The sequence below is a fragment of the Miniopterus natalensis genome, chromosome 6 (assembly GCF_054644295.1).
Source record: "Miniopterus natalensis isolate mMinNat1 chromosome 6, mMinNat1.hap1, whole genome shotgun sequence".
Lineage (NCBI taxonomy): Eukaryota > Metazoa > Chordata > Mammalia > Chiroptera > Miniopteridae > Miniopterus > Miniopterus natalensis.
In genome coordinates, this window is record NC_142086.1 from 26,457,773 (window position 1) to 26,474,344 (window position 16,572).

At 39.9% G+C, this 16,572-nt stretch overlaps 1 protein-coding gene across 3 annotated transcripts in view; it reads left to right on the forward strand.

Annotated features, from left to right (window-relative positions):
- CRYBG3 (crystallin beta-gamma domain containing 3) overlaps positions 1 to 16,572 on the forward strand; it is a 100,781-nt gene that overhangs the window by 16,547 nt on the left and 67,662 nt on the right. For all 3 annotated transcript variants that reach the window (XR_015714664.1, XM_087818113.1, XM_087818114.1), the window contains exons 2-3: positions 632 to 698; positions 12,584 to 13,014. Coding sequence is in view for 2 of the 3 variants with exons in the window: in XM_087818113.1 (XP_087674239.1) it covers positions 632 to 698; positions 12,584 to 13,014 (498 nt within the window). In the remaining variant the exon portion in view is untranslated. The remainder of the gene's footprint in view (positions 1 to 631; positions 699 to 12,583; positions 13,015 to 16,572) is intronic.

A 16,572-nucleotide genomic window follows, 5' to 3' on the forward strand; every position in this document is an offset into this window, starting at 1 on the left:
GAAAGTATTCCAAACAAGACAATTAAAATTGACTATCTGGAAAATCAGATTCTTAGGGTGCCATCTGGGACACATTTGGGGCTAGATAACCTTAATATAAATAAAACCAAAGAGTGCTAGTACTTTCCAAGATTGTGATAGTTGTATATTGTTGCCCATTACTGTGATGCTGGTTATCAGCGTAAGAAAAGATAACACATAATGGACTCACAAAAATTTCTGAAGCCTGGATGAGCATTTAAAAATTTTTTGCAATTGCAGTTGGCATTTAATATATTATTTTCAAGTGTACAAGATATTGGTTAGACATTTCTCTAACTTACGAAGTGATCCCCCAATAAAGTCTGACACCATACATAGTTACTACAATGTTGTTGACTGTATTCCCGTGACTTTTTATAATTGGCAATGTGTACATCTTTATCCCTTCACCTTTTCTGGATGAGCATTTTTTAATGTTTTTTTCAAGTGTAAAGATTCTAATCAGTATATTCTTAGTATAACCGTTGTATATGAATCTTTTGAGCATTGCAGATAAAGGACCTTTCAATGTTTGCTTTAAACACAAAAGCTGTCTGATTTTAGTAATTATCTTTTAATTTCAAAAGAAACTATGGTTTTTATCTTTCAGTGTTGAAAATGAGCCCATGAGTACAAGTCAGAAAAAGGAAAATGTACTTTCATCAGAAGCAGTAAAGGTATAGTGTTAAATTAATATTTTATATCAAGCAAATATTTTTCTTAATTTCTGCTCATTCTTATTTTTTAGATTCTTTCATCTCATTTTACGTTCTAAAAAGAGCACCTTATGCGGAAATCCAGCCAAGCTCTACCAAACATTTGCATCTTAGGGTGGGGTGGATATTGGGGGAGAGGGCACCGAGGGAGTTGAAAGAGTGTGGGGTTCTTATCCCCGCTTGGCCACTAACCAGCTATGTGGCCTTCAGCTGAGGCGGTTAACTTCTTTGTGCCTTAGTTTTCTAACCTGTAAATTGGATCATATGACCTCCAGAGCCTCTTTCTGTAGGAAGGTCTTTGATTTATGTTGTGTTTTCTCAAATGCTGCTGAGAAGTAATAGTGCTTTTAAGGGTAGAAGTTAATAACATGTTCTCACATGTCACTAGTATGTGATATATTTGGTTAGCTCACATATGAACTGGCTTCCCTTCTAAAGTGTATAAGCTATAATACGCCTACCTAGATAGTTATTGACAAGTGTGGTTTAAAAACCTTGAAAATCACTAAACCTTGTAACATTTCTTTTTACCCATGAGAATTTTCTATAAATGAGGTGTTTGCGTTGTTTGGTGATATGAAGCCAGGTATGTGATCACATTTTGGTAGCTCTCCCACATTTGTAGAGTTTGGTCCCAGTTACTTTCCTTAAACCTGATTTGTGACAGTCAAGCATAGTGTGTACTTTCCAGATATTTCAGGGTAACTTATCTTGGTCAGTAGGACCAGGAAGTCATCTGAATTCATTACTGACGTGGGGCGCTTTTAAACACTATGTAAGGTTCAAATGCATTAAATATGGCCAAGATAAAGCTGTTTTCATTCTTTAGTACTGCTTTCCCCATCGTTGTAAGCAATATATATATGTGTGTGTGTGTATATATATATTTATTTATTTTGATTTTTAGAGAGGAAGAGAGAGAAAGAGAGAAACATTGGTCGGTTGCCTCTCATGTGCACCCTGACTGGGGATTGAACCGGCAACCTTTTGAGCCACCTGGCCAGGGCAATATAAATAGTTTTTGAAAGAAAATCAGTATCTGGTTTTTTTTAAAACTTTACTGAAAGAAAAAATTAGGATTACCTTGATTCTCTTATCTTTCTTCATTCCTTTGTGAATTTGGCTGCAAAATCCTGCTCCCAGGTTTGTTTGTTTTTGTTGGGGGTTTTTTTGATTTGGGGGAATTTTTTTGGTTCTTTTAAAATTGTTTTTTATTGATTTTAGAGAGAGAGGAAGGCAGAGGGGAAAGAGAGAGAAATATCAATGATGAGAGAATCATTGATCAGCTCCCTCCTGCACCCCCCTACTGGGGAACAAGCCCACAACCCAGCACATGCCCTGACCAGGAATCGAACCATGACCTCCTGGTTCATAGGTCAACGCTCAACCACTGAGCCATGCCAGCTGGGCCTACTCCCAGTTTTCATACCATCTCCCACCTCCTCTTTTGCAGCCACTTGTTAGCCAGCCTGCAGGTCTATCACTGCACAGATGGTAGCTTTCTCCTTCCATTTTACATGTCTTGATTTGTGGTACTTCAAGATTCTCACTTCTAATGCTCTGCATATGACCTTGCCCTTGAATTGCTTCACAGGAAGTGTTACTGGCGAGATCTCAGACTTCGAGTTTCTTTGACTGCCAACTCTTGCCATTCTATCTCTTAATCCCTCATGGCTTCCATCCCCACCCTGACCTTCGCCAAACCTTCCTGTTCTTGTCCTGTTCTTCCCTCTTGGTCTTGGCTTCTTTCTCTCCTCAACCTGTAACTGATAGTGTACTACTCAGCTCTAATCTCACTGTAAAAACCTTCAGTCTCCAAACTTGGCCTTCAGACTTGAATGTCCAATGGTGCTTCTTTCCACCTGCAGAGATTTCATCCAAAAAGCCACATGTTTGTGGAGTCAGTAAATATATATGGCAGGCAGATATAGTGGCTGGGCCTTCGTGATTACTGTCTTGTCTATCCATTCTTAATATCTTGCTTTGAGTGCCCAGGATGATTTCAGTTTGAGAACTGGGCCCCCAGGTAAATATGATTCACAGTGATGAGACTGTTTCTCTCTATAATTTGCGGCCTATGAGGTTCCTTATACACTGGCAGCCTAGTTAGCCCATAATAGAACAGGCACCATGGAACTCTCACTGTGGTAGCCTGAGCATTTTGGCCCATGTAACTGGTTTTTTATCTTCCAGAAACTACTGTTAGAATTTCTTCAGGGACCTGTTACTGCCAGGCATCAAAAATATGTATTTTAATAATACCAATAGTCAGCCCCATACTTTGGGGTAAAAAATGTTAGCAACGATATTTATGATCTTATTTTAAATAGTCTTAATTTTTTTGTTGTGTGGTGTGTTTTTTTACTCAAAATATTACAGAGGTCTTCTTTTTTCTTCATTGACCCCTTCCACCCTGCACCCACTCCTCTCCCTAGGCCTCCACCACACTATTGTCTGTGTCCATGGATTATGTATATATGCATATAAATTCTTTAATCTCTCCCCACCCACCCACCCCCACCTTCCCTCTGAGATTCGTCAGTCTGTTCCATGCTTCTTTGTCACTGAATCTATTTTGTTCATCAGATTATTGTGTTTAGATTCCATATGTAAGTGAGATCATGCGATATTTATCTTTCTCTGGCTTATTTCGCTTAGCATAATTTTCTCCAGGTCTATCCATACTGTCCCTTAATTTGTTTTGACATTTAACAAGTGTCATAAAACATGCATTTGTTGTCTTTCTATCGAATGTTTTCTGAGATGTAGTACTCCACTGTAATGACATGTTTCTTGCCATACTTCCATCTTGTTAACCTGAGTTCTGTGGTAATGCTTCTGTGATAAGAAAAAAAGTGTACGTTTTTCCTTGAGTCTGAAACATAACAGACTTATGTGTAATAAATATTCTTACACATTTCTTTTTGTGAGGTTTTGACTTTGAGATACCAAATCAAGATACTGAAGATTGGTTATAAGCTTAAGCTGCAGAAATTAATTGTATTTTTCAAGCAGCTAGAGACCAGAAGCTTTATATCATCTTCTGACATCGTTATATTCTTAGTTCTTAAAATATCACTTATATGCTATATAGTCATGTGCTGCTTAATGACAGGTACATTGTGAGAAATGCGTCATTTAGGCAACTTTGTCGTGGTGTGAACATCACAGAGTGCACTTACACAGACCTAGATGGTTCAGCCAACTATACACCTAGGCTGTGTGGCATGGCCTATTGCTCCTAGGCTACAAACCTTTACAGCATGTTACTATACAAAACATAAGATTAAATAAGCATAAGCCAAGATGACGCAGTCAGGAGATATAAACACCAGATGAGGCTGCTACTGGCATGACACAACATACTCCTTTTTTTTTTTAATTTTTATTTATTGATTTTCACGAGAGAGAGGGGGGGGGGGGAGAGAGAGAGATCGGTTTTTTGTTCCACTTATTTATGCATTATTGGCTGTTTCTTGTATGTGCCCTGACAGGGGCTCGAACGTGTAACCTTGGCATATCAGGACAATGCTTTAAGCAACTGAGCTACTCGGCCAGGGCTATGACATACTCTTTTACAGCAACCTTTTTTTTAAATAAGAAGAAAGAATACACTCTAAAACAACAATAAAAAGTATAGTAAATACATAAACCAGTATGTAGTCATTATCATTTTTAAGTATTATGTACTGTACATAATTGTATGTGCTATACTTTTATATGACTGCAGCACAATAGGTTTCTTAACAGCAGTGTCCCCACAAACGTGAGTAACATGCTGCACTACAGCGTTAGCAGGGCAGCAGTGTCACTAGGCGACAGGCATTTTCAGCTCTATTATGATCTGTGGCACCACTGTCGCATATACAGTCCATTATTGACCAAAACACTGTTAAGCAGTGCAAGACTGTACAAATTTTGCTGTTTTGCTAACATTGGGGCTATTTCTTACACTTGCATCTACTATTCCACTGTAATATGAATATTTTTTATATTAATCAGGTTTTTTATATCTAGCTGGCAAAACTTCCAGGTAGTTCACATTCTACATTTATTTCTCTGTGGGGTCTACAATCTTCTCTTGCAACCTTAGACTCTTGCCGCATTCGTGTCTACGGTTATTCATAAGAGCGGGACAGGTTATAATGCTCTGCTCCCTTCTACCTACGGCAGAGGAATATTCATGCCTTTCTCCCTTCCAAGGCTAAGCTCCCTAAAGACTCCTACCAGTGGTATTCGCTCTTACTTCCTGCCTTCTTTTGGGCCTTGCCTTGACTGCATCCATCCCTCCATCTTCACTGGTTTCTGTTTCTCTCAATTCATAAAATTTTTAAAACAGTTGTGTTTTCATTTTGTTGCTCTGGTTTTTTGGGTGTGTTTTTTTCAGTCTATTGTTTCACTTTATTCATACCTTTTACCCAAAAGTTTCTTTTATGAAAGTCTGTCTTAATCACTATTTAATTCTTAATGCTTCCTAATCGGACTACTCCCTCTCCCCTAGTTCCCTCAGACATGGGAAGCCTAGTACTGTGCCAGGCACACATGTTATATATACTCAACAAGTAAGTTATTAAATGAGTGAAGGTCATTCCAGGAAACTGGTGACTTCTTGCTAACCATATTCAGTGGCCTTTTCTTAATTCTTATTTCATTTAATCAGCAGGGACACTTGATTTTCTAAGTCTTGTCTCCTTTTCTGAAATTTTCTTTTTTTATCTTCGCTTCCATGATACTGTACTTTCTGGTTTCAACTCCTCCTGCCTCTGGCCGTTTCTTTCCATTTCCTTCACTGATTCTCTTCTGGCTAAATTACTATTCATGCAGATGTTTCTGTAAGCCTCAGCCCTCCTCAATGTCAATCTTCTAAAGTAATGCTTTCAATCTCATTGCTTCATCTTTATGATCTTAAATCTCTACCGACATCCCTCTTGAGCTCTAGACTTGATTGTCAGCATTTCAGACATTTCCATACAGATGACCTTTGATAGCTCAAATCCAGCCTGCCCAAAAGTCTCTGTATCTTCAGGGATGTTCTCTATATATATTTGGTTGGGAGAGAGAGGTGGTGGAAGGTAGGGAGGATCATTTAACTGCTTGGGATGGGGGAAGACCCCTGAGGCTCACGTTCATTTGGAGGTTTTCAACCACACTCTTTACTTCTAGTATCGTCAGATCTGCGCTTTTTCAGGTTGTCTGCAGGTGGATTGTTTGCCTTATCGTCAGAGTTCCCTGTTGTAGACACAAGGGTGGAAGTTTTTTCTGGTCATTACTGTGACTCTGTCTGCCTTTGCCCTCTAAATCTTTTCTGAAATCTCTTATCTGCTAATATCTACTCTCTTCCTCTCTTTGTATTTATAACTTAAAACAGTTCCTTTACTATCATTTTAAGAGTGTCTGGTACAAGAAAAGAAATGTGTGTGTGTATCTACAGTGTTAATCAGAACTTTTATCTCTCTCTATAGTTGAAGAAAGTGAATCTCAGATTGTTACTTGACAAAACTCCCGCTGTTAGGAGGCAGGAGAATTCAGATGCAGTTCTATCCCATCCTGTTTCCCATTTATTAACATAATTTATAAGATATATTCATAAACTAAATTTGTCAGAAAGAAATTCTACTAAAAAATTGATGAAAGGGACAGCCAGGGCTTCAGCCTGTTGTGTGGCTGGTGCCTTGATATCTCGGAATTTTGGGGTGTTGAATGTATTGGAAGGTATCTGTTTGGTTTGCAGCAGCGCCAACCTATCACGGCCTGGAGTGGCCCTACTCTGTGGTATGATGGGCGTACCCTATCCAGACGGAAACTCAGTGTGAGGAGTCACGGACATACTCTAGATTTCTATGAGTAAATTTGCCTGCACGAGTGACAGGTATTGAGAGCATTAAAGGGGACTCCAAAGAGCTCTCGTCAAATTAAAAGGGTTTCTTATTCTCGCCCAGTGTTTTCATTGGAGAAGTCCTTATACCACAACAGAAAGCAGTGGCTCTTCCCTTACATTATGTCATTTTGTCCCCTTTTCTTCTCACCTTACACACCTGCCCTGGTGGATTTGATTGCTGCCTGTGACAAAGCTCCTATCTGTCCTTCCATTCCTGGGCTTTAGGGTGATAGAGCCAGTTCGTTGATTGACCTTTCCTGTGAATGTCACTGGGTATGAGATTTGACTTACTCAACAAGTTGAACTCAGTGTATTTCACCTTAATTCCCTTTTCTTTCTGAATTCCCTGTCCCACTAAAATGTGCCCCAAGTTACCCAATCGTCACACCTGGGAATGATTCTACAATTTTGTTTCCCTCCTCTTTGTGCCAAGTTTCATCAGCAGCCCTTCTTTCCTGCCCATACCCTTTGCTACAGTATAGCTCAGACTTTTCCTGTTTAGATCAGCAATTTTTACCTATTTTTTTCCCCCCTGACACATGGGATAGATGACTGTCTTGGGTCACCTGGGGTTAAGGGCACTTCTTTAGCATATTATATATAACTACCATCCCTTTATCAGAAGTTACATGGAAATGAAAAATGAAAAGTAACACCACAGATACGTAACCTTGATTCCATTCTACAGCATTTTTAGAAAGTGAGATTGCACATACCTGTGTTGCAGGTTTGATCCCAGCCCCAGTTGGGGCGTGTGCGGGAGGCATTCAATTGATATGTGTCTCTCACATTTCTCTCTCTCCTCTCCCCACCCTTCCACTCTTTATGTGAAAGCAATGGAAAACTATCCTCCAGTGAGGATATTTTAAGAAGTGAGATTTCAGCTTTTTAACTAATGTAGTAACAAATTAGTTGTGACATCTCAGAACTGATCACAACACTGGTGTGTTAGGACATAAAAGTTGCAGGTAACTGTCCTTATGTTAAACAATGACCAGCTTGGGGCAAAATAGTTGATGGCCAACCTGCTTGCCCGTTCTAATTAATTAGTGGAAAAATAATTCTGTGATAAAAATACAATGTTATTTTTCAAGCAAAATTACTTTAATGCTAAGGGGATAAATAGCTCATCTCTGCGCCTTAACATTAGTGGTAAAATCCATTTACTGAAAAATATTGTTGAGGCAAATGTGTCAGTAGTCTGTATGGAGTTAACCAGCTAGCCCACCACAAACCAAATTCATTATGATAAAGGTAAATAGTGATTTATATTTTAAAGTTTAACACCACTTAAACTATAGCTAACTCAAAATATTAGTAATAATAAATGGGTAATAAATACTTTCCTCAAAATTAAGGAAATTTCAACTGCCAGGCTAATACTTTCCCTTTATTAGAAGGAGTAGATACACAGTGCAATATACAGATGATGTGTCACAGAACTGTATGCTTGAAATCTGTAATTTTATTAACCAATGTCACCTCAATAAATTTAATTAAAATATGCATAATTCAAAAAAAAAGATGTTAAGAGATTGCACTGGTCTCTTCATCTCATCATCTCTGCTTTTCTTTCTGGAACGTGTCACCCTTCTCTCTGACACAGCAGTCACTCCCTCCAACAGGTGTAGCGCTGGTCCACAAAATAGGAACAAAAAGCCATTTTTTTCTGTCTTGGACCTTAAACTGTCATCTTATGTCTTTCATTTTTTTTTCTAGTTAAAACATCTCTCAAATGTGTTCCCTTCCATTTGCAGACTGTCTCTGTTTCCTTACTACTTACTCACGGCTGAACGCCTTGAGTTTGGGGCTGTGCTCACAAATTCCTGAGCTCTTAGGACTGTTTCTCCTGCATTCCGGGGGCGTCTCTATACTCTTCAAACCTTCATTTATTAATCCAACAAATATTTGGAGCGTTTTGGGCTCTTATTGTCAGGTGCATTTCAAGGTGCCAGAGATACTGCAATGAATGAAGCAGACAGAATTCTTTACCCTTGTGGCTTTTACATTCTAGAGGAAGAAACAGGTATTAAATAATGTGAGAGAGAGAGAGTGTGTGTGTTTGATACTGGCAAGAACAAATAGGGGAAAAAAAGCAGAGAAGGGATATAGGCAGTTTCAGAGTGGAGGGGTTTACCCTTTTAAATAGGGTGGCTGGAGAAACTCCCACTGAGGAGGTAAGTAAAGATGTGAGGAGGTGAGGAGGAGCGAGTCCTACAGCTCTCTGGGGGAGGGCATTCTAAGCAGAGAGGCAAGGGAATGCCCAGTCCCCCACAGGAATGTGCCTGATGTTTTTGAAGACCAGTGACCAGGACAGTCTTCACCTTTCTTGACCTCACGGTGCCATTTGGCATGTACCCCCCTTTGCTTTTGGAAGTAATCGTTGACCTTATGCCTTTGGAGACTAGTATTCTGGAGGGTGAGCTGGTCCAGTTTGGGCCTTCTCCTGCTCCTTCACGGATTTCTTCTCTTCTTTGTGCCTGCCTTTTAATCTTTTTTCCCTAAAGGTCTTTGGTTGGTCCCCCTTTTACCCTTGCACACATTGTGTATCACCAATTGTATTCTTAAACTGTGTCCTGACTGCTTACTAGATATCCTGGCTTGTACATCACCAGGGGACCAAAAAAAAAAAAATCAACATTTGACATCTAAATAATTTGTAAACAACCCCCACACATACACACTCAAAGGCCCTAATCTCACCTCCCGTTGTATTTCTAATATCCATTTTTTGATTAACTACTCAAATAGTGGCCCAGTTTATAAAACTTAGTCATCTGTGACTATTTTCCCTCACCCTCCACTTCTCATCAGTCATCTTATCAACCTCTGTCCTCTGTGCCCCAATCTTCTGCAGCCACGCCGGGCCATAATAAATACACCTCATTCTCCTCTACCTTTGTACATGCTAAACTTTGTGTCTAGAATGCTCTTCTCACCCCTCAGGAGCAGGCTCAGATGTTACCACCTCTGTGCAGTGGTTCTCCCCAGTCCCGTTACTTGTGTCTCCCATTGTGCACATGCCTCTCGGGAGCCCCACACAGTGATGCAGTGATGAGTGTCTTACTAGACCGTAAACTTGTGAAGCTGCAGCTGTCTTATTAATCAGTGTACCTAACATTTCCCTGTATTTCCCTGTATTGGACATAAGCAAAGAAAACAGATGAATTTGGACCAAATGGTACTACCCTAACAGCATATCAAATTAGGGGGGAAATTTTAAGTTCCTAAGGTACATATGCCTTCATCAGTAGCTTTTATATTTTATTTGCAGGATGCCAACATCTTTGAGAACAACTGGGATCGATGTTTTGTCAGTGTTTGCTTGAATCCCTAGTGCTTTCATTCCACTCACTTGTTGGAACAATGGCAGACAGCCCTGTTGGCAGGCGGCACGGCCCTGGCTTGTGGCAGGCTGAACTTCATTGTTGTCTAAGCTGAGGGCAAAGAGCAGCTGTTTCAGATTAAACTCAAAATTTTAATTACATAAATAATTTATTGTGTTTACTTGGAATAGCTGCGTTTTTGCTGCTAGTTTCTTTTTTTCCCTAAATTTAGATACTTTTTTCTGGCTGAGGGGATTTTAATTATTGATAAAATTTTCTCATAAGATGATTAGGGGGGGAAAACTAAGCAACTAAGACATTTAAGGAAATTGGAAAAAAAATGCCCTTCAGTAAACTTAAGATACAGGAATTCTGGAAAAGCAAGCTAAAAGTTGAGGGGAAAGAGAAACCAGTGAGAGAGAGAGAGGGAGAGAGAGGGAGGGAGGGAGATATATATATGACTGAAAAAGTTAAATGTGAAGGCTTTTATTAGTTTAGCAAAACTAGTTTAGAAAGTAGTCTATTATACTTTGAAAGGAATTGTCAAGTAAAAATAGTAATTTAGGCAGTGAAATACTATTTTTGAACAGAAGTTATTTATCTTGAGATTTTGATAGTCAAAAAATGTAATCTCCTTGTTCTCATAATTCTTCCCTTTTAAAACCATTGCCCCAATTTTATGTGACTCTTCGTCAGTCTCTAAAGCTTTTTAAGAATACAAAGTTCGGCAAAGGTAGGTTTGCAATTGTGAGTACGTGAAACACAGTTTATTCCTGTATTGTTATTTATTAATGTATTATTTTTTTATATGACCAAGTGTCAGCCTACCTTTGCCCTACCCTGTACTTGCAATGTTGTGATGAGTAGCTACCCAGGATGAGCAGTCATTCATACTAGTTATAGAAAAAAAAAAAATCACGATTCTATTCGTGTTGTAGCATTAGTTCATTTGACACAGGAAGAAATATTATGACTGGAAATTATAACAAGTAAAGGACAAAAAAAATGCATACCTTTCATACACAGGAGCATTTTCACAATGTCACCTAGCGTATCTTGTGCTGCCACCCTGAGAGTCCATTTGTGCAGTTTGTGTGAGGAGAGGGCGCAGCTGATTTATAGTGTGGGCTCCCATCGTGACACCAGGTTGGCTGGCTGAGATGGAGAGGAGCGGGATCAAGTTACAGTCAAAACCAGTAAAAGGTAAGACTTTTAGTGACTCTAGAAGGCTGGTGGTATTCTAAATGTAGAGACTCACAAGTGATATTAAGGCCCTAACATACAGAAAAATGCTTTTTGTTTATTCAAAAATACCCTGACACCCAGGGTGGGAACAAACTTAAAATATAGTTTGCTCAAAATTAATTTCCTGGGCTAATGGGTTCTCATTTTCTCAGCCTTTCATATAAATTTTATTAGTGATTAGTGGAAAACTCCTTTGAACTGTTTTGAATTTGGGTTAAAACATGAAACGAGGTGAACAAATGACATAATTACAATGCTGTTGCCTTCTGAAGGATCAGCTTCTTACAGAACTTTGTCACGTGGAGCCCTGCAGTGCCCTAAGGTGGTTTTTACCTTGGTGTCCTGATCTCCTTCTGAGTCACACTTGAGCTTTCCTTTTATAAGCACTAGTGGGCATGACACCTGACAGAGACATCAGGCGCGCATTCCTTTTACAAGTGGGTGAGCGGGCATGTTTGGAAGGCTGGGTGAGCTGGCGCGCTGGCCTAAAGCGAATGAAGCTGTGGGGAGCAGGGGGCCGCGCCAGCGTGCTCTTTGATGCGGCAGTTTAACCTGTCCTCACACGGAGCACACGTGAATGCGTGTGCTTTACTAGTTCCTAGTTACGGGCAGGTAAAATGCACTCGGGAAGTATTTGACATCTGCAGGAATCCCCCGTGCTGCCCATGGTTTGCATTAATGTGCACGGCAGAACTTTGTGTTTCAGCCTGAAGAGCTTTCCTCTGCCTCGATGCCCCATGTTGCCGTCTTTCCTCATCTAAGGACCAGTCTTACACAGCGTGGCAGCTTCACGGGTTAACGCAACACTGAAATGATAAAGTCTATTTAGGTGTTACTTGTCTGCTGTACCGAGTGTTTGAAAATACTGTCCACTCGCTTCGTAATAAGAAAGGCTAAATTTAAATTCACATAAGGTTTACCTGGATCTGCTCCCTTCCTTATCTCCCCATGCTGAACCTCTCACTCTTCTCACTTTATACCATGACCTCCAGTCATGTCAAACTCCTTAGAAGCTGATACCTCACTAAACACAGAGGAGGGAAGAGGGAAGAAGACACACACGCATCACAAAGTCACTTTGTAGGTCTCCTTCCGGGGTCCCTTCCTCCAGGGAGCACCCCCTAGGCTACCTCCTCTGCTCTCACCGCCACCAGATCTGGACTGGCTTTCCCAGGTGTGCTGTACCTCTCTCTTCATGGCATTGACTGTGTAGCTTTGTGAAAGTTGTGCTCACTGCCCTTCAGTAGATTGTGAACTTCCCAAGGAAACAGAAGTCATCAGTCTTATTCATAAACATGCCCCAGGGCCTAGCTCAGAGTATATCATGCAATAGGTTGTCAGTCAATCTGTGTTATTTTTTAGTGACGATGCTTGTCATTCTCTGTTTGTTTTCAAAGACTCCCCAAAGTGAGCACAAAAGGAGCCATGCAGAGAAGCTAATCGCTCTTCCAGCGCCAGAAGATTCCAAAAAGTCAAATGACCTTTCCAGCCCCACTTCAGATGGCAGAACAGGAGAAAACGATCGACAGCCAAAAGAGAGCTTTTTTCAGTTTCTTGGTAACTTATTCAATATCTCCGGGAAATCATCTCTTGCTGAGGCCAAGCAGTCTTCTCTCAAAGATGACCGTGACAAAACTGAGAAAGATTTACAGGGCCCCAGGGGCCATCGTGAGGAAGGGGTCAGGGAGGAGAGGGAGATTTCCACGGACTCCCCAGGAACCCAGGCGCTTCCGGCAGAAGATCGGGAGTCCAACTCAGCTGAACTCTCAGGTGCCTTTTCTTTGGATACAGCACAAGACAGTGACCAGGAAACCAGTGGTTTCATAAAGTAAGTTTAAGATTTCCTTGCGGCAGAGTCTGAGTTTTGGACCTGGCTTTTGATTGTTATTTCTGTTAGTTAAAGGGATTGGAAAACGTAACCTGTGATGTTCCTGCTAGTAGGTTAAAAATTTTATAATTCTATATACCACACGTAATGTAGGGCCTTTTAAGCTATTTTATGGGGTGACACTAACACCTTTTATGTGCTAACTTTGTCATGGTACGAGATTTATTTCTAATTTAAGACTTCCTTGAAGTGGAGTATTTTCTGTTGTCTGAGTTTTTCCTGTATTAGGACACACAATGTGTTCAGTGCCTTCATTTGAGGAACAAATATGGTCCTATAGTTTGTATTCATAGTCTATCAGTATCTTTTCTTTGTGGAATATAATTACAGAGGTTAAGAGAAGAAATTAAATTGACCCTATCCATAAAACTAACCTTATGAACCTTTTCCACAACTCTAAATAAACTGAAATCTGCACAGATTTTAGGAGCACTTCACCACCCGTATGTTCTTTGCTTGATTAACAATCAATCGCTAATTTTTCTTTTACTGAGATGAGCCAGAAGGAATATTTTCTTTCTTTTTCAATTACAGTTGATACTCAATATTATATTAGTTTCAGGTGTACTTCAGAGTGGTTAGACATTTGTATAACTTACAAAGTGATCCCCTAGTAAGTCTAGTACCCACCTAGCACCATACATAGTTGTCACAATATTATTGACTATGTTCCTTGTGCTGTACTTTACACCCCTGCCTGTGACTATTTTGTGCCTGCCAATTTGTACTTCCCTAATTCCTTCATCTCTTTTACCCAACCCCCCACTCCCCCTTCCATCTGGCAACCATCTGTTTATTCTCTGTATCTGTGAGTGTGTTTCCATTTTGTTTGTTTTGCTTTTTAGATTCCACATATGAGATCATATGGTATTTGTCTTATTTCACTTAGCATAATACCCTCTAGGTCCATCTCTGTTGTTGCAAATGGTAAGAACTTATTCTTCTTAATGGAAGAGTAATATTCTACTGTATATGCCCTGGTTGGTGTGACTTGGTTGGAGCATCGTCCCATGCACCAAGTGTGGTGGGTTTGATTCCCGATCAGGGCACATACCCAGGTTTCAGGTTTGATCTCCAGTCAGGACACCTGTGGGAGACAAACAATCGATGTTTCTTTCTCCCTGACCCTCCCTCCCCCCACCCCCTCTCCCCCCTCTCCCCGTCCCCCCTCTCCCTCTCTCCCCCTCTCCCTATCCCTCCCTGTCCCTCTCTCCCCTCACCCTCTCTCTCTCCCCCCTCCCTGTCCTTGTCCCTTTCCCTTTCCTCTCCTCTCCCACTCTTTCCCCCCCCCATCTCTTCCTTCCTCTCTAAAAAAAAAAATCCAGTATATATGTGTACCACTTCTTCTTTATCCAGTCATGTCAGTGGACACTTAGATTGCTTTCATACTTGGCTATTATAAATAATGCAGGCAAGAACATAGGGATGCATATATCTTTTAGAATTAGTGTTTTGGATTTCTTTGGATAAATACCCAGAAGTGGGATTGCTGGGTCATATGGTAGTTCTAGTTTAAATTTTTGAGGAACCTCCATATTGCTTTCCATAGTTGCTGCATCAGTTTGCACCAGAAGGAATATTTTCTACCCCAAAAAATGTTTATAACAACGTTGAGTCCATTAGACAGTTTGTGTAACAAAGTACTCATTCAAAGCTAATAAGAATCTGTTCTATTGGTTTTAATTTAACCTCTACCTGAAAATTATTTTTATTATTTTAAGAGGTCATCAATAAAACTGTAGTCAGATTTTGGTGACAACTTAGGACTGTATAGTTCTCTGTAGTTTCAAAGTGTCTTCATATGCGTGCTTTCAGTTAATTCCTCGTAGCAGGCGTAGAGGTGGGCACTGGCCCATCTTACAGTTGTGAGAACTGAGACACCCAGATAGCTTTGTGTCTGCCTAAAGATGATGCAGTGGGACTTGCCCTATCAGATGTTTAAATGTGCTAATAAGGCTACATTAGTTGAAGCAATGTCGTACTGACGTAATATTTGCTATACATTTAAATGGAACAGAGTAGACAGTCTGGAAATAGGTCCTTTGTATATTTATGATTTGAACCCTTGAATGTGATGGCATTACATATTCTTGTAGTGGGAAGGAGGACTCGGGGAAATTGGTTAACAATTTGGAGAGAAAAATAAAAGCTACTGATCTCATTTTTATATTAAAATTAATTAAAATGGAATAGTGTGTTAAGAATATACAAAACTAAGCGTAGCTAAATGTGAATTATTTTATTTTGGTGGGAAACATTTTCTAAGCATGATAGCAACAGAAAGTATCAGGAAATGGAAGATCAGTAGTGTGTTACTTCCAATTTTCCAACTCCCTTATGCCAAGCAGTATCATAACCAATGATACATTAAATTGGCAAACGAGAAAATTATATACGAAAAATGTCCAATCACGCTTTAACTGATAAGCATTTTAGACACTAATAGAATAAATGAGCATACAATATAAACAAAGCATTCAAGTAGAAGAAATACAAACTGCTAATAAATAAGTGGAAAAAATGTATTCTCACTAGCAGTCAAAGAAATGCAAACTAAATAGATAACTTTTCTCCCATTAAATTGATAGCAGTAATAATAAATGATAGTACTCTGTGTGAGTCAAGTTGATGATGGCTGATGCTGGTATGTATGCACTGTTAGGAGTGGAAGACATGTTTTAGGGCAGTGTGTAGATTAGATTATTTCTAGTTGTGTACAAAGATGTTTACTGAAACGTTATTTATAGGAATGTATAATTGGAAACAAATGTCCAACAGCAAAAAAAAAAAAAAAAAGGTTGAATTGAGGTCCATTAGTCATGAAGAATTGTCTAAAGCAGTGCTATTGAAGATGTGGTCCCTGGATCAGCAGCAGCCGCATTAGAAACGCAGATTATCTGATCCAGACCTGCTGACTCAGCATGCCTGGGAGTGGGCTCAGCAGTCTTCTAACCACCTCTCCAGGTGCCTTTGATTCCAAAGTAATTTAAAATGGTGGCGGTTTTGAGGCTGTTATATGGGAATTGGGTAGAAAGTTTGTGCTTTTTCTTCTTTGGTTTTGATTTGTTAAACAAAACAAAAGAAATTAACTCCCGTGGCTGAAAGTCTTTTTAAAAGAAAGGTTTATTAGGCCATTGCTAGCACACACAAAAAAAAAGAATACTGGTACTGGTCTTGGGGCATGGAACCTAAACCACCAGCAGCGTGGCTAGGTAGGAAAGACATGTCCATTTCTCAAAGTTTGTAAGCATTTTTATACAGGGTGCCCCTTTCACTACTGATTAATTCCAGTGTGTTAAATCTGAAAAGAAAGAGACATCAATTGAGCTATCAGCTGTTAAAGGTGTACACATTTGGGGGGACACCCTATATGTCACGTACGGGGAAGAGAAGGGAAAGATACGAACCATCTGAAAGTATTTGCACTAGCTGTAGGCAAAGGGGTGGGAGGAGGTGAAGCGGGCAGTTCTGAGCTGGGTGCAGTCGCTCCTGTGGCTT